We start from the raw sequence: 18,190 nt of genomic DNA, 5'->3' as shown, positions 1-18,190 counted from the left end.
TAATTTATTTTGTTTCTTCTTGAAAATATTTAAGATACTGATTAATAATCAGAGCTAATATAGGCTAACAGCAGTATTTTTAAAAGGCTTTGAAAATTTGAGAAAGTGGAATAAAAGAATACTGATGGTCATAGAAATAATCTGGAATTGATTTTTTTATTCTGGAAGTAGTTAATATGTTACAAAAATAAATGGTTAGCAGTTTACTTTCACTGCCCATCAGGTAAATTAAAAACAAGTGATTCTGGAACAAGAACAGAGTTCAAGGAATCAAGGACTGAGACTCCTATTATTTCCCCTTTCTCTCCACACCATGAGGAGAAATCCACTGCCCATCCCAGTCTTGATTCTGTTTTTCCTGCTCCTTCCCAGAGATGCTTCCACTACTTCAAAACCGTAAGCAACATTTCTATTAAATTCTACTGTCCTTTTCTTTCTCATTGTGTTATCTGCTTCTTGATATGTCTGTCTTACTTTTCTGATTTCCTGTGAAATTATCTGCTGTTGAAGGGGTTTGGAAAGGTCAGTAAGTTGTTATGGCTCATGTGGAAAGAAGCATACTCCAATTCTAGAAAACACGGAGACATAGGTCAGTTACATTTGTGAAATATTCACCTAATAAGAATACAAAATTATACAACATTCATTAAATAATAATACAGAATTTCTGCCCAAAAGGGGAAAAAAAAGGTACATTCTTTATTGTCTCATAAAAAAGGCTGCAGTGTCACATCCACTGTAAAATGACTCAGTGTCTGTATTTTCCCCCAGTCAGGATCACCAAGATGGATTCATGACCCTCAGACAAGCCAACATTTGTGTGTCAGATCATGCAATTCTTCAGCAAACCTGTGTGGGCTGGCATTACACCTTGGGAATATACAGATTTAACAAAATGTGGATCCTGCCCTCAATTTCTCACAGTACATAGAGGAACTAGTGTACAGAGAAAGGAATGTGGTGCAAAATCAGAAGCAAGCATTGCAGGATTCTGTGAGAATGCTCACAGAAAAATCTACCTCCTCCTGGAGCCTTTAAGGGATATAAGAGAAAGGCGCATCACCTAAGTCTGAAGAAAGTTGTTTTTGAGATAAATCTTATGAAGCAAATAGACTGTATCCAGATAGAAAAAGGCCACTTCAGAAAGAGAGAGAGGCATAGGAAACCAGAGCATTGCAAAGTACAGGGCATTTGAATGGTTGTAAATGATGGACAAAGAGCAACAAGAAAGTGATATTTTTTTCTGGGTGTCCATGATAATATATTTGGTGATTAGCCTTGCATGGCTCTCTGATATCAGAAAAATAGAGAGAAATAGAAAAGAGCCTAAATTACTTCTGAAATAGTACTGAAAAGCACTTCAGCTCCTCCTTTTCTTTTTTTTATTTATTATTTATGATAGTCACAGAGAGAGAGAGAAAGAGAGGCAGAGACATAGGCAGAGGGAGAAGCAGGCTCCATGCACTGGGAGCCCGACATGGGACTCGATCCTGGGTCTCCAGGATCGCGCCCTGGGCCAAAGGCAGGCGCCAAACCGCTGCGTCACCCAGGGATCCCAGCTCCTCCTTTTCTATTGTTACTTCTTTAGTGTCCTGGAATAAAGAAATTCATATCATCCACATGAAACTCAAGACCCCATATAAATAGGTTATTAACACTTTCAAAGATAATTAATTGGTTAATTACATTTTGTCATTGCTAAAAAAAGTTTTGAGCTTTATAGACATAATTGACAAAAAAATTACAAAATAATGAAAGTATACCACATGATGATTTCATATACATATATAATGGAAGGATTCTTCCCATTGGGTTAATTTAAATACCTATCTCCACCTTCTCCTTTCTTCTTCTCCTTTCTTCCTCTTCTTCTTCTTTCTTCTTTCTTCTTTCTTCTTTCTTCTTTCTTCTTCTTCTCCTCATCCTCCCCCTCCTCCTCCTCCTTCCTCTTTTTTGGCGAGAACATTTAAATTCTATAGTCACCACGTTATACATTATGTCCTCAGACTTTGCTTACCTTACTTTAATTGAAAGTTTGTACCCTTTTACCAACCTCTCCCTATTTCCTTCAACACCCTCACCCCGCCCCAGCACCTGGCATTCATTTTTCTACTCTCTGTTTCTATGAATTTGACTTTTTTTCAAAAGATTCTACATATAAGTGATAGCATGCAATATTACCTGTCTCTGACATATTTCACTTATAGTACCCTGAAATTCCATCCATGTTATCGCAAATGATAAGACTTCTTTATTTAAGGCTGAACCATATCCCATAATATATAATCTCAGCTTTCTTGATCCATTTATAAATTTGACAATAATCCTTTTTTACTTCACTCAGCACTGGGTATTATACTATATGTTGGCAAATCGAAATTCGATAAAAAAATAATCCTTTTTTAAAATGATTTTATTTATTTATTTGAGAGGAAAGGAGAGAGAGAGCATGAGCAATGGGGCAGAGTAGAGGGAGTGAGAGAGTCAGGCTCCCCTCTGAGTAGGGAGTCCATTGTGGGACTTGATCCCAGGACCCCAAGATCATGACCTGAGCCAAAGCCAGACACTTAACCAGCTGAGCCATACAGGCGCCCTTGAAAACAATTTCTATCCAAAATACATAATGACTTAAGGATTGTTTATCCATAGCTTATGCAAATATTGTGAGGGTGAATATCTCCACAACACAAGAGAAGCATAGCGTTTAACTTGGTGGTGGTTTCTGAGTTTCTAAGATCTTTTGGATTGGGCTTTGAAGAATACACTCCTCCGCCCTCTTGCTGAAGCCTGGCTCTGTTCTGTGATTGGTGATTACAGAAAAGATGATCTAGAAAACAGCCACAAAAATGACGTCTTTTTAACTTCTCCGTGGTTGATCCAGACCCCTATTCTCCACAGGCAGTACCTAGTGCTGGTCCCATCACAGCTGTACGCTAAGGTTCCTGAGAAGGCCTGTGTTATGCTTAATGACCTGAATGAGACGGTGACAGTAAACTTAATTCTGGAGTATGCAATGCAAACCAGAACCCTCCTCTCAGACGTGGTGACAAAGAATTCCTTCTACTGCAGGCCCTTCACGGTCAGTATAATTCATTGGGATACGGGTGCACATTAGAGGAAGAGCATATTCGCTGCTACTTTGTGTTCTGACCCCCCAACAATAAAAAAGCATAAGTACAAAGTGAACTTCAAATTCAGTCCTAAAAATGAACGTCCTACTGAATATGCTTTCATGATATCTACAAACAATTCTAGCACAATAAGCAAAAGGTAGTGGTAGCTATAGGAAAGATAAACTTGTGAGGTAAATAAAGTTCTTGCCATTACCCATAAAAGTTCTGAAACTCATAATTTAGGTGACTTATTTAAGATCTCACAAGTGGTTGATGGTTAATATCTTGTCCTTGTAACCTTTTATTATGTAAGGAATTAAATAGGTAATCATACTGGCTTACTACCAGTGATAGTATATAATGTCGATGTTGACTATTGGAAAATAACATTTGGTAATTATTGTAATAACATTATATTGCTATGGAAATAAGAGCATGTTATTTTCTTCACTGTCATGACTGGAAGAACTAGTTTGTTTTACTGCAATGACATTTTCCCCTTAAATCAACAAAGCATTACTGTCATGTTACATAAGCATAAGAATCTTTAAGTCCAGGGACATAATTCTTGACTTATTCCTTACTCATTCTCTGGGACTAAGCAGAGAATAAGAAAATCATAAAGGCTGAGACATTCAGAAGTAGATCTGGGCAGATTTTTCAACTCGTTTCTGTTTTACAGATTCCAGAGTTGCCGTCGTCCCCAGGGCTCATTACCGTGGAGGTGAAGGGGCCAACCCAACTGTTCATAAAGAAGAAGAAAGTACGCATCACAAAAGTAGACAGCCTGATCTTTGTCCAAACAGACAAACCCATCTACAAGCCAGGACAAACAGGTCAGGAACCAAATGAGCAAGGCCAACTTTAAGGGGTAGGTGGGTGGTTCTCGATAACTTATTCTGTAGTCATGAAAATCCAGCCATGTCATTATCTGTGTTACTATGGTGGATTCCCATTGGAGGGTTTCATGGGAAAAAATCTTTATGTTTCAGTGAGATTCCGTGTTGTCTCTGTGGATGTCAGTTTTCATCCTTTGAATGAAACCGTAAGTCCCATAACAGTGGATGAGTTGGGAGGAAACAGGCAAAAATGTCAATCCCATCCTTTTGGAGAACCTAAGACCCGTATGATCTCATAAAAGTACCACTGCTGGAGGACGGGGAAATCAGTTCATCAACTGCACTATTAAAATAAAATACTCAGTTGAAATTATCCTTTTCAAGATCCCAGTAATTTTTATTGAACACAAGAAAACAAGTGCTCTTGATTTCTCCCTTAGAGAAATGGAGACTTTCTCAGAGATAAATTTCATCTGTAAAATAAACTTATAATTTGGACTTTTTTACCTTAGTATACATTTCCTCAATTGTATAGTACTTCATAAAAGTAAAGTCATGATTTGTCAAGAGATATATTTCCCAAACTAAACATATAAGTTGCTGTGACCCAAACTGGGGCATATTTCCTTGTTTGGACAAGAAATATGCAGACTCACTTCCTCTGATTCAGATATTCTATGTTGATAGATCCTGATGTCATGCCTTTCTTTTTCTAACCTCTATCTCACATTCATACTATTTTTTTTCTTTACAGTTGCCGGTGGTTTATATTGAGGTAGGTAATATCTTATATCTGTTGGGATGAGGCCTTACGACAAGTTCTGTTCCATTGCCACCTCCTTGCTCCTCACCAGCACTTCACCAAGACTAAAGAGTTTTTCCTGTCTATTTTAAGTCCTCTGGGCAGTGGGTAAGATGTAAATGAAGGAACAAAATCCCCTGAGCTGGTACAACTTAGTGGCTCTTACGGAAGAGCCAAATTCCTAACCAATTTGGGTATGCATAATCTCAAAAAGAGGTATTACAATCTGTAATATCTCATAGCTGGTAACCCTGCCGCCCTTTCCTCAGTGTAGAATTCCTAGACAACTTTGCTCAGTACCTTTGATGTCAATTTACAAAACATCTACTATCCAAGCCCCAATGTGCCCTCCCTGAAAAGCTGTCCCTGTACTCAAAATACATATTTTATTTTTTTCTATGAACTCATAATGTTCTAACCTATAGAATCCCAAAAGGAACCGAATTTTCCAATGGCAAAATCTCAGATTGCAAGGAGGACTCAGCCAGCTCTCCTTCCCACTCTCAGTGGAGCCCACCCTGGGTGCTTATAAGGTCAAGCTGGAGAAGGAGTCAGGGGAAAAAATAGAGCACCCCTTTGAAGTGAAGGAATACGGTAAGAATTCTACCTGTGTCCAAGACATTTATGACATTATTTAAGAGTGTAAGAGTTTTTACACATAGGTACTAGCAAAAATCTAGCATATGATAGTTGGAAATTAGCAATTTTTTAATTTACCTAAATATTCACTAAGCCATTTTCATGCACTATCTCATTTAATCCTCTTATCAACCATCTGAGGCAGATACTATGTTATCTCCATTTTACAAACGAGTACATCAATAACTAGTACAGTTAGTGATTTACCAAAATTGCAGAGCCAGCAAGAGGCAAGAGAGATTTTAATAGGTCCATTACCCTATTCAAACAAAATTGTGAACCAAAACAATAAATATCTGCATGCATCTGTTGAACTCTAACTTATAGCTGAAGGCACCTCCTGGTTGTCTACGACCTACACCTATACTACTCTAATCAAAGCAGCCAGGCACTGAAGCCATTTTATGAGTTATCAGTCATGTGGATTTTCTAATATAAATTAAGTATAGCATGCCATGGATGAAGAGACTTACCACAAAACATGATTCCCCAAACTCACCTGGATTGTCATGAGGATTATAGGACCAGGATTTGTTATAGGAACAGCTAGTCTTGTACAACTGTGAGAGAGGCTAGAAAAGTAAGGGCCCAGCAGGAGGAGCTGGTGGATTGGAGGCACTCACTAACCAGTTCTCCTGAAGCATTAGTGGCGATGAATAAATTATCACCTGTAAGGGTGCCTTCAGATGCTAAAGTGACCATGAAGGGAAACTGATAGAACAATCGATGGAAAACTGTATGTATATGTACCACTTCAATACTTCCGTAATCAAGTTTCTGGTGATGAGTATGGGGCTTCCATTAGTCAGTAGGACCAGCAGTTGGAAAGAACTGGACACACAGAGGGAAAGAATAAGAACAAACTGGAATCCAGAGGCCTCTCTGCACCTCTCACCACATCTAACCATGACCATCTTCAGAGACTAATGGTGCTGCTTTTTCCTTCCATCTTTGAAAGGATCCTAGGAAATGTAGTGCCAGCTTAACCAAGTTAACGTGTACAAAATACCCATGATCATAAACACGTCTCCGTTGTCAGTAAAGTTCTGCTGCTGCTTATTGTAATTGTAATCATTTCATGTGATCCTACGTTATAAGGTTCTGTAATAGAGTCATTACTAATACTTGCAAGATATCCTACCCACCCACCTTCACCTCTTTCTTCCTTCTGCTGACGACAGTTTTGCCCAAATTTGAGGTCCAAGTGAAAATGCCCAAGACGATTAGTTTTCTGGATGAAGAATTTGTAGTATCCGCCTGTGGCCTGTGAGTTACATTTATTCCATCCCATTTCTATCTCCCTACTCTAAGTGCATTGCAAGTAATTGTTACTGGACTTCAAGTATTTGAATTAGAGAATGACTTTCTCTCCGACATGTCTGAGCTCCAGAGAGTGAGCAGGGGTGGTAGCACAGGACACTTACTTCTACCAATAACAGTACTTACTGAACACTTAAAATGTGCCAGATAATGTTTTAAGTGCTTTGTGAGATAGGGATAGTTACCTTTAGTTTGCAAATGAGGAAAATATAACACATAGGGAATAGAAAACGTGTTCAAGTTGCTACATATAATAAACGGCAGATTGGACTTTAAATCCAACAGTCTGACTCCAGACCCTGAACTCTTCACCACTATCCTATATTGCCTCTGCAATTGAAAAAAAAAATCTAGCTTCATGAAGTATTCTACATGCCAGACACTGTCCCAAACTGAACACAGGACATTCAGCTCAAGCTCATGCTCATGCTCATAACGTCTATGCTATTCTTTGTCCTATTACCCCCATTTCTTATTGCTCCTGATTTCTTAAACTATGGAAAATTAGGGGGAAAAAATAAGCAGATCTTCTTAAGCTATGGAAAATTAGGGGAAAAAACTAAGCAGATCTTCTTAAATAAATATATAGATACATAATGTAGAATTCACAATACATGTCATAGTTATTTCTTCCCTGATTGCCTTTTAGTTCACTAGAACATACTCCACATGCACTGAGGAGAGACACTTTACCTCTTGCTTTTGAAAACAATATGAGGATCATATTTTCATCTTTGTCACTAGTTTTGGTGCTTTAGATTTTTCCCTCATGAGAGAGAGCCCTTTGAGTCAGATTTAAAGATAAGATTCAACAAAGTGAGATTTAATAAATAATTTATTGCTTTATCAGTACTTCTAGAAATTAGGGAGAAAAAAAAACTATAAAGAGGGGATGATTAGAGCCATCAAAGCCAAAGCTCACCTACCTCACAGTTTTGGCTAAAGCAATAGGCCTCAAACTTAGTGAGCATCAGATTCTATGGCGGTGATTCACTAAAATGTAGACTCCTTTGGCCCAAAATCTGAAGATTCCAATCATAAGGTGTCTGGGTGGCTCAGTGGCTGAGCATCTGCCTTTGGCTCAGGTCATGATCCCGGGGTTCTGGGATCTAGTCCGGCATCGGGCTCCCCACAAGGAGCCTACTTCTCCCTCTGCCTATATCTCTGCCTCTCTCTCTCTGTGTCTCTCATGAATAAATAAATTTTAAAAATATATATATATAAATTTCAATCATAAACCTAAGGAAAGATTCAGGACTCTGAATCTCAATAAATATCTCAGGTAATTTCAGCATACGTGTTCCATAAAGCACACTCTGAGAAACAAGACTAAGTTTGGCTTCCCATCATATCTTACTTCACTCAGACTGCTATGACAAAATACCACAGAGTAGGTAGTTTATAAACAACAGAAATTTATTGCTCATAGTTCTAGAGGCTAGAAATCCAAATTCAAGTTACCAGCATGGTCACATTCTGGTGAAGCTTCTCTCTCTAGTTCATAGCTGATGCCTTCTTGTCATGTCCTCATGTGGTGGGAGGGGCAAAGGATCTTGCTGGAGCCTTTTTTATAAAGACTCCAACCACATTTAGGAGGGCTCCACTCACATCATCAACATACCTCCCAAAGACCTTACCTCCTAAGACTATCATCTATGGGTTTTAGGATTTCCACATATAAATTTGGAGGGATGCAAACATTCAGACTATACCGTAGCATATCTTTCCATCAGATTTGGCATAATCAGACTAAGTTATTATGATACTGTTCATTTATAACATATCTGTTCTGCGTGGTTAGTGCTTTTGAATATTTAAATTCCCATTCAAGTTCTCACTTATCCTCTTAAAATACATATAAATTAGGGAGGACTTAGAAATACACTGTCTACATATCCTTAAATTTTGCCTTAAAACACCTTAGAAGGTGTTATCAAAACTGGAATTATTACCTAGATAATCTGAAGGCAGAGAAAAAGGAAATAAGATAGTCTTAGAGTAAAACCACAGCTAAAAGTAAGGAAAGATCTGAGAAAAACTACATTGTTAAATTTTCATTTAGAGGTATTTTAAAAAGATCCAGTAGGCATTTTCTTAGAGTTGTAGACATGGGTAATAATTAAAATAATTAGATAATTAAGATGTAGTTTCAGAATAAGTGCTTCTAAAGTACAATTGCTATGTGAACAAGATGGCTATATGTGTGGATCAAATCATGTGAACAAATATCTGAGTTATTTATATTAAATATCCTATTGTATAACTGCTTTACCATTATAGATACACGTATGGAAAGCCTGTCTCTGGTGTGGTGACAATTAACATATGCAGAAAATACTCACAATATCATTTTGCCTGCCATGGAATGCATTCGCAAGGTGTCTGTGAAGAATTCAGTCAACAGGTATATGGAAACCATTCTTCCCAAGACACCAACACCAAAGCCTGTTTTCACATGGATTATAATGCAATAAAGAATATCATACAAAAGAATACAATACTGTATTGTGAAAACAGTACAACAGAGAGCAGTGTGGGGTAGGGGAAACACTGTAAGAATGCCAGGCAATGTTAGGAGCCTACTTGAGAATTTGGTTCATTAATTTATAGTGGCATTTATTTGGCCAGTTTTATAATTTCCTTCTGACAGCAATTAACATGCCAAATATAAAGGCATAAAATAATGTGAAAGTATCCAAAGTCGGCTTTTATCAAACAGATAAAAGAAGAATGTGGCAGGTGTTAAGAATTTGGTTAGTGGGAGGAGGTGCCTGGCTGGCTTAGGTGGTAAAGCCTGTGACTCTTGAATTCATGGTCATAAATTCTAGCCCCATGTTGGGTGAAGAGCTTACTTTAAAAAAGGGGGGGGGGGAGAATACGGTTAGTGGGAGAATTAAATGACTTGCTATGGGATCTAAAGCTCATATGGAAGAATATGAAACCCACATAGAAAGATAACATAAAAGCCTAGAGAATGGCAGTGAGTGTAAGGATATGAAAAAGAAAGTTATCAAAGCTGCAGCGAGGGGTGCCTGGGTGACTTAGTTGGTTGAGCATCCAACTCTTGGTTTCAGCTCAGGTCATGGTCTTGGGGTGGTGGAATTGAGCCTCACTTTGGGCTTTGTGCTGAGTCTGGAGCCTGCTTAAGAGTCTCTCTCTCCCTCTGCTCCTCCCCCAACCCCACTCACCCACACATATGTGCATGAAAACAAATCTTTCTTAAGATGTGGGCCCCAATATTTAATTTGGAAATCTAATTACTATAATGATTCATCTATTCAATGAATATATATCTTTTTATTAATGTCCTAGACATGGAGAAATACAGTTAAAAAAATATAATCCTTAGTCGATATGTAGATGAAAGTGGTCACAGAGGAGATGTTATATCTGAGCTGAGTTTAGAAGAGCAGTAACTCTTAACCAAAATAAGAATGGAACAAAGAATGTTATCACTTGTGAAGCAATGTATGCAGAGAGAGTACACTGGTACATTTAGAAACTAGGAAGTTTAATTTGGCAGAAATGGGATAGGCTTTCAGAAGAGAAGGGGGAAGGCAGAAGTTGGCAATGAGTAACTCAATGATCAGTGAAGAAACTGGATGTCATTTTTGGCTTGGGAAAGGGTAAGCACCTAAAGGATGGTCAGAATATTTGTAAAATTTCCTTTGGCCAACAAAAATCTTTCACAAATTGATAACTGACTTTTTTTATATCAAACTGGAGGACCCAGGAACTCTCTTTCTTTCTCTTCAGGCAGATGATAAAGGCTGTTTCACACAACTCGTGAAGACCAAAGTATTTCAGCTGAGACAAAGGGGGTATGACATGACAATACAAGTGGAAGCCAAAATCAAAGAGGAGGGAACAGGTTTGTTTGTATTACTTATAAATATTAATTCATTAAGTCTCCAATATATTAAGCATCTATCAAACTTCCATTCCATGTAAAACACTTTGTAGTTTCTGGGGACTATGAAAATAACATGGTCCCTGCTGTCAAGGAACTAGAAGTCTAAGAAGAAATTACATATAGGTTTGTATATATGTATATGTTTACTTGTGTGTATGTATTTATAACCACAACAAAATTTCTATAAGAAATGTAAAAACTAACAGCCAAATGAGTATAAAAAGAGAGAATTAATTTTTATATAGAAACAAAGAAAGTTGATAAAGTAGCATGTGAGCTGATTTGGATAATATTTTGAAAGCTTGTGATGAACTGGGAAAGCATGATTCTTATAAAACAAATATGTTTAGTCTCAGAATAAACTGAAAATGTAGGTTGGGGCTAAGGTGTGTAAAAAAGTAAATCATATGCTAAAAAGATTATATTTTGGGGATCCCTGGATGGCTCAGCGGTTTAGTGCCTGCCTTTGGCCCAGGGCATAGTCCCAGAATCTCGGGATCAAATCCCATGTTGGGCTCCCTGTATGGAGCCTGCTTCTCTCTCTGCCTGTGTCTATCATAAGTAAATAAATAAAATCTTTTTTAAAAAGGTTAAATTTTATTATGAAAAGCCTTAGGTATCTACAGATATATTTGAGGAGAAAGTTCTAAATATATTGATATTTTGAAAATATAGTTCTAGCAGACATGAAGAGGACAGGCTAGATGAAACAATTTTAAGGTGTTACAATTTGATACATCAGATTATTATTCAAAATTGCCCCAAAGATTACAAACCTGGGACCTGGGAAATGGAAATGCCATTAATCAAAGATAAGAAGTAGATAAAAAGAAATATAATGAAATGGTCAAAGAAAAGTCATTCAACAATAAATCATTACAACAATGAGTTATTGTAATCTGGAACATCAATATAGAAGTTGATTCATTCAGCTTTAAAAATAATTTTTAAAAAATAAAAATAATTTTTAAAAAAAATCAGAGCAAAATCAGGACCAAAATCGATTCCCATTGTATCTATAGCTCCTAAGAGTAAGGGCAATCATTCTAAAAGTGAACTCACTTAGCATTGCTAAATTGAAGCTAGAGACAGACAAGGAGAGCCCAAGGACAGAAACAACTACATTTAGGACATAGTATCAAATAAACCAGCATAATAAAATTAGAAGTCACAGGCATGAGGGAAAATAATAAAGTACAATTTCTTAGAAGACACTGGAAGAGTCTCGGTGGCACTGATTTATAAAGTACTTCTAGGAGTTCATTTTGATCAAGTCTGAGATGAGAATGCTATACTGGGAAGGGTGCCAGGGTGGCTCAGTTGGTTAAATGTCCAATCCTTAATCTCAGCTCAGGTCTTGATCTCAAGATCATGAGTTCAAGCCCTGCACTGGGCTCCACAGTGGGCATGGAACCTAATTTAAAAGAGAGAGAGAGAGAATATTATATTTGGAGCAAATAAGAGACCTTTTAGACTTTGATAGACCAATGCTTTAGATAATGAAGCCAAGGTACAGATTGCATTTTACTGTGGAAGGGGCATACAGCGAAAAGAAGGGTCTTGCTGGGGAAGTAGTTTGTGATAGACATATAAACATATTCTGAGACCAATGTGAAGAATCCTGTTGTATGCAGAAAGTCCTGGGGAGAGGAGAGGGATCTGAGAGAGGCTGAAACAGAAATGGAGCAAGATCACAGATCTGAGAAGAGCTTAAGAACACAGATGGAACAAATAAGATACCAGTGAAACCAGAAGAATTGGGAAATTAGGTATAATAATTTTTTATCTTGAAGGTGAAGCTAACGTCAAGTTGCTTGTATTTTCTAAGTGTGAAAAATTCTGGAAAGAGTAAGAAATAGAATAGGGATAGTACTTTGTCATGACAGAGCAAAGCTGGAGTGGAAGTAGGAAGTGAGTTGAATATATAGAACAGTTCGATTTCACTTCTTTCTTTTTCAGAGGTGGAACTAACTGGGCATGGATCATGTGAAATCACAAATATCCTGAGCAAGCTGAAATTTACGAAAGCGGATACATATTATAGACCTGGGCTTCCTTTTTATGGGCAGGTAAAATATCTTTTCAATAAAATTCATATTTTGGGAGAGGTGGCCATTAAGAAAATAAATTTTACTACCACAAGAGTACAATTTATTATAAAAATAAATATTTATTTCGAATGGGGAAAGAAATGGTAGCCATGACAAACTTAAAAGGCAAATAACATCATATCCAGAAAAACAAAGCACACTTTTATTGACTAACTTCCTAACACATCTCTCTGAAAGACATTTTTCCTGTGTAGTTTGGCTGCATACTCAGATTGCCCCTTTATAAACAATTATTTTGTAATACAATTCTTTTTTAAAGATACTCTTTCATCTAGATGATTGAGTTCTTTTTTCATATTGATAGTTTTTAAAAGTTTTTTTTCCAGTTTCAAAGCTCTGTATTGGTAATAATATTGGTAAGTTTTCAGACTGATATCTAACTTAGTAAACTATCAGTTTTCTGTCATATAATAAATATAAGGTTTCTAGGCATTTTAAATTTCCTTTTTTAGTAACTAATATTTGAATTGACAGCTGATAGGCAATTGACAGTTGATAGGCAATTTCTTCATTAACTGTGAAATTTCTAAGTATTTCACAGTTGATGACATTACGAATTTTGTATTTTCTTCATTTATTACAGTATTATGTTGCAAATTGGCAAGAAATTAATACATGTATAGATATGATTGGGCAAAGCCATCTTGGAACAAGTGAAGAATGTGAGAAAACTGAGGATTAAAAGGATGAATATGACTTGGCCAGAAATTTAAGAAAGGGGAGAATGGTCAAGGTCCTAGGTGTGAAACAGCTTTTAAAGAGCAACTATGTGACAAGCTGAGATAGGAGATATAGCTGGAGATGGCTGTAAGTAAGCCAGAACAGATCTTGAGGGCTTTATAGAATATGTTCAGAATTTTGATGGGGTTTTGTTTGTTTGTTTTTCTTTTTTTTTCTTAAGAATTTATTTAGGGATCCCTGGGTGGCGCAGCGGTTTGGCGCCTGCCTTTGGCCCAGGGCGTGATCCTGGAGACCCGGGATCGAATCCCACATCAGGCTCAGCCTGCTTCTCTCTCTGCCTATGTCTCTGCCTCTCTCTCTCTCTCTCTGTGTGTGTGACTATCATAAATAAATAAAAAATTTAAAAAAAAAGAATTTATTTATTTGAGAGAGACAGAGATGGTGACAGATATAGCGAGAGAGAGCACAAGCAGAGAAGAAAGGGAGAAAAGCAGATTATCTGCTGAGCAGGGACCACCCCACCCTCCCAAACATGGGGCTCGATCCAAGGACTCCGGGATCATGACCTGAGCCAAAGGCAGATAGATGCTTAACCAATTGAGCCACTCAGGCACCCCTGCTCAGAATTTTGGATTGAGAAATTACTGAAAGTTTTAAAGAGAATAACATGACCAGTTTAGCTCAGGCCATAGAGAGAGTGATTTGAAGCAAGCGTGAAGCAGTAAGAGAATGAACTGTGGAAGATTAAATAAAAAGCTGTTGGAAATCAGATGGGGGAAAAATATTATGTTTTGTCTGTGGAGGAAAGAAATAGAGCTAAAATAAAAACAAAACATCTATTTGGGGCCTCAGATTGCAAATCAAGAAACATGGATTTGGGCAGCAATCCACATAGTGTATCTTCTCCCTGAGAACAGATATCAATGGTTTTAAAGACAAAGGAGGATTCTTGTGCATGTTATTCATGAGGAATTTTGATTGGTGTTGGTGGCAGAAATCTAATCTTGACTGAATATAATTGGTTGCTAAGGCTTTCACTGAGCAAAATCTTCTGTAGCAGGTTACAGGCATTTGGGCTGAGTTTGGCCCAATTCAAAAGTTCATGGTTCCTCTCAGCTCCACTGTAAACCTTTTGATAAGTGATCTCATTTTATTTCACCTTAAACAGATTTTAACTGGAATGATAGCAATGGGTCTGAAGAGAAGTAAATAAAATGTGCTGAACAGAGTAAGAGATAGCACTTGGCCTTGGGTTAGATGTAGTCAGCAAAAGAGAGAAAATGATGGGAAAAGGCCTTTGATATTGTTGGATAATCCATGGGAATGGATAGAAGCACTGTATCCTGAGATAGAGCACACAGGGATGAAGAAAATTGAGAAAGGTGATATTTTGAGCTCATTTTTGTATATTCTTAATTGTTATATGCTCACGGAACATCTAAATAGAAATGTCAGAAAGAAAAATAGTTTAGAGCCCAGAAAAACAAATCTTATTTTCAGATTCTAAGATCTTTAGTAAATGACAGTGGCCAATAGTTCAAGAGGTGAACACAAGAGAGAGTGGAAGGTGTCATTGCTATGTAACCCTTGACACCAGCTATTACTTCCATTTCTAGGTTCTTCTAGTTGACGAGAAGGATCAGCCAATGGCCCATAAAACTGTAGTCGTCAGTGTGGACGTAACCACATACCAATCCAGCCTTATCACGAATGAACATGGTTTGGTGAACATTTACATTGATACCACCAACTTCACATCTTCTCTCTTTACAGTTATGGTAAGTGAAAAAACATTGCTGAGGCCACAGAACTTAAACATATCCAGGAAGTGCATAAATTCTAGGGAGGAAAGAAATGGTAATAAAGAGTAAAATAGAAATTAAGCAAATCAGAAACCTAAGTTATAAGAAAAAAATTATCTGCCAGAAAACTTTTACTCTAGCATCGTCTAGTGTCAGGAGACACTTTTTAGATCATCTTGATATCCCCATATAAAATTCAATATTTTTACAACATTATTATAGCTTAGATGTTATTTGGTTTCTTTGGTGTTACCACCATTTTTTATTTTTTGTAAAAAATTTAAATATCTTTATGCAGTTTAGAGCCTTAAGAGTATTAAGAAAAAGTAATTGATCTCGACTATGAGGGAATATTATCTATTAAATCAGTATAGCACAACCTTAAATAAACTTAAGGAAAAGTCACTCACAGATTATGCTTTATTTGGGAGAGCAGACTATGATGGAATCAAATAGGCCCGGTTCACATAAAATCTTCAGTACATGACATTTCAGGGTGACCAAGATATACATAATGTACATTAACAAATAGCCTTTTTAAGACCTTTTATTCTTTACACTAGGTGACTTACAAACAGAATGTCCACTGTTTTGATAATTGGTGGCTTGAAGAACTTCATAACCAAGCACAGCACACTGTAAAGCATATTTTCTCCCCGAGCAAGAGTTATGTTCACCTTGAACTTGTTGCTGGTACCATAACCTGTGGACAAACCCAGGAGATCCGGGCGCACTACATCCTGAATGGACAGATTCTGAAGGATGAAAAAGAATTAACCTTCTATTATTTGGTAAGAATGGAAACCACTATAGCTCTTTCTAATCATGTGGAGATTGAGTTCCTATCTAAGTAATGCGCTGTGCTAGATATCAGTGTGCACCTTCTTTTTTTTTTTTTTTGAAGAAAAGTTACTTCCTAATAAAATTCCTAATGCTTTAATTTCTTACTTATGCTCTGGTCCCTACTGAAACTTTTTAGTTTTATGAGTTCCAATGGAAAATTATTGACTGAGAGGAAAAAGACTAAGAAAAAATGCCTTCTTAGTCAAAAAGAATGTTTTTCTTAGAACTTAACAGATAAATAAGCAAAGTATAAGAAATCAAGAACTAAGGAAATCAAGAACTATAGGAAATAAAAATTATAAACATTTGGGGACTTAGGTGGCTCAGTTGGCAGTTAGACATCCAAGTCTTGATTGATCTCAGCTCAGGTCATGATCTCAAGGTTGTGAGTTCAAGCCCCATGTTGGGCTCTGGGTTGGGTATGGAGTGACTTAAAAATATATATATTATAAACAATCTTCTAAAAATGTTCAAATTTGACATTAATTGGAGAAGTGAAAATAAAACAGTAAAGCAGTAACATTTTACACCTATAAAGCTTCTGAATAGTTTACAAAGTTCTTAATAGTGCATTTGAAGGAAAAAAGGACATTGACAGGCATATTATAAATTGGTATCATACTTTTGAGGTCAATAAACTTACTTGTGCCCTGAGATTAAAAATATGATCCAAAACTGGTAGTTACTCAAGTAAGTCATTTTAAGAAAAATTAATGTGTAGGAAATTCTAGGTAGGATTAGCTATAAATAATATTTTTAAAAATCTATGAAAAAAATCTATGAAAAAGCAAAAAGAAATTGACAATAAGAGTCTTAGTTTTATTGCTTCCTAGTTATGTGACTTTGAGCAATTTATATAATCTCATTTGTAAGACAAATATCAGTCATCTTTCTTAAATACTAGGGATAGGATTTATACCTACTTCATGCGAATATTGTGCACATTAAATAAAATCTTAAAACCAAAATATTTAGTTCAACGTCTGGCACACACAGAGTGTCAATACATTTAGGTTTTTAACAATAGAGAAAACTTACATGTACTTTATATCCTCCTGTACTGCATATTGCTTTGTGTATGTTTAAAATATTTATTGAAAGAATATGTAAATTTGAAGTATTAATATTCAAGAAAAGTAGCAAATATTAAGTAAAACACTAAAACGTTGCAAAATATATATTTGTTACTTAAAGTGTGTAACTATACATACAGGAAAATGCTGAAAAATATTCAAAACTTCTGGGTTGAGGGATCTCTGGGTGGCTGAGAGGTTTGGCGCCTGCCTTCTGCCTGGGGCGTGATCCTGGAGACCCAGAATCGAGTCTCGCATCGGCTCCCTGCATGGGGCCTGCTTCTCCCTCTGCCTGTGTCTCTGCCTCTCTCTCCTCTCTCTCTCTCTCTCTCTGTGTGTGTGTGTGTGTGTCTTTCATTAATAAATAAATAAAATATTAAAAAAAACTTCTGGATTGGAGTAGTGAGATTATTTATATATTTTAAATATGTTTATGTAAGTTTACTATGTGCACTTTAAGATGATAATGGATATATTTCCCTCTTCAGATCAAAGCAAGAGGAATGATCTCCCGATCAGGAATCCATGTGCTGTCCATTGAACAAGGAGACTGTAAGTACTTCCAGGATTTCCTTGTTTTTCTCTCATATACTCAGATCCTAAACATTTTAGCAAGATGGAGTTACTTTTATATCTTCCATTTTACATGTACATTTTACAGAGGCGATGGTCACCAACCTTCTTCCATCAACCAGAGATGAGGAAGCTAATATAAAAACATGGCATACTAGGTTCATTTTTTAAAAGATTTTATTTATTTATTTATTTGACAGAAAGGGAGTGAGAGAGCACAAGCAGGGGGAGGAGCAAAGGGAGTGGGAGAAGCAGGCTCCCCACTGAGCAGGGAGCCCAACTCAGGGCTTTATCCCAGGCCCCTAGGACCATGACGTAAACCAAAGGCTGATGCTTAACTGACTAAGCCACCCAGGCACCCCCATTTTAGTCCATTTAGTATCTTTTCTTCATTTTATAGCATTTCTATATTTTAAATTTTATTCCTCAAGTAAAATATATTCATTTTATAATTAAATGTCTTAAGATGCATAAAATAATT

The 18,190-nt window shown here is 36.8% G+C and overlaps 1 protein-coding gene across 2 annotated transcripts in view; it reads left to right on the top strand.

The window, feature by feature from the left end:
* Window positions 1-242: 242 nt before the first annotated feature.
* The window catches only part of LOC611458 (pregnancy zone protein-like), a 50,238-nt gene continuing 32,290 nt past the window's right edge, over window positions 243-18,190 (top strand). For both annotated transcript variants that reach the window (XM_038576748.1, XM_038576747.1), the window contains exons 1-13: window positions 243-396; window positions 2,899-3,079; window positions 3,796-3,949; window positions 4,106-4,158; window positions 4,707-4,727; window positions 5,180-5,348; window positions 6,575-6,659; window positions 8,994-9,117; window positions 10,470-10,584; window positions 12,586-12,695; window positions 15,035-15,196; window positions 15,784-16,011; window positions 17,625-17,688. In XM_038576748.1, coding sequence (XP_038432676.1) covers window positions 314-396; window positions 2,899-3,079; window positions 3,796-3,949; window positions 4,106-4,158; window positions 4,707-4,727; window positions 5,180-5,348; window positions 6,575-6,659; window positions 8,994-9,117; window positions 10,470-10,584; window positions 12,586-12,695; window positions 15,035-15,196; window positions 15,784-16,011; window positions 17,625-17,688 — 1,549 coding nt within the window. In that variant the 5' untranslated portion in view covers window positions 243-313. The remainder of the gene's footprint in view (window positions 397-2,898; window positions 3,080-3,795; window positions 3,950-4,105; window positions 4,159-4,706; window positions 4,728-5,179; window positions 5,349-6,574; window positions 6,660-8,993; window positions 9,118-10,469; window positions 10,585-12,585; window positions 12,696-15,034; window positions 15,197-15,783; window positions 16,012-17,624; window positions 17,689-18,190) is intronic.

Source organism: Canis lupus, chromosome 27 (genome assembly GCF_011100685.1).
Source record: "Canis lupus familiaris isolate Mischka breed German Shepherd chromosome 27, alternate assembly UU_Cfam_GSD_1.0, whole genome shotgun sequence".
Lineage (NCBI taxonomy): Eukaryota > Metazoa > Chordata > Mammalia > Carnivora > Canidae > Canis > Canis lupus.
This window is presented reverse-complemented; position numbering and strand designations above follow the sequence as displayed.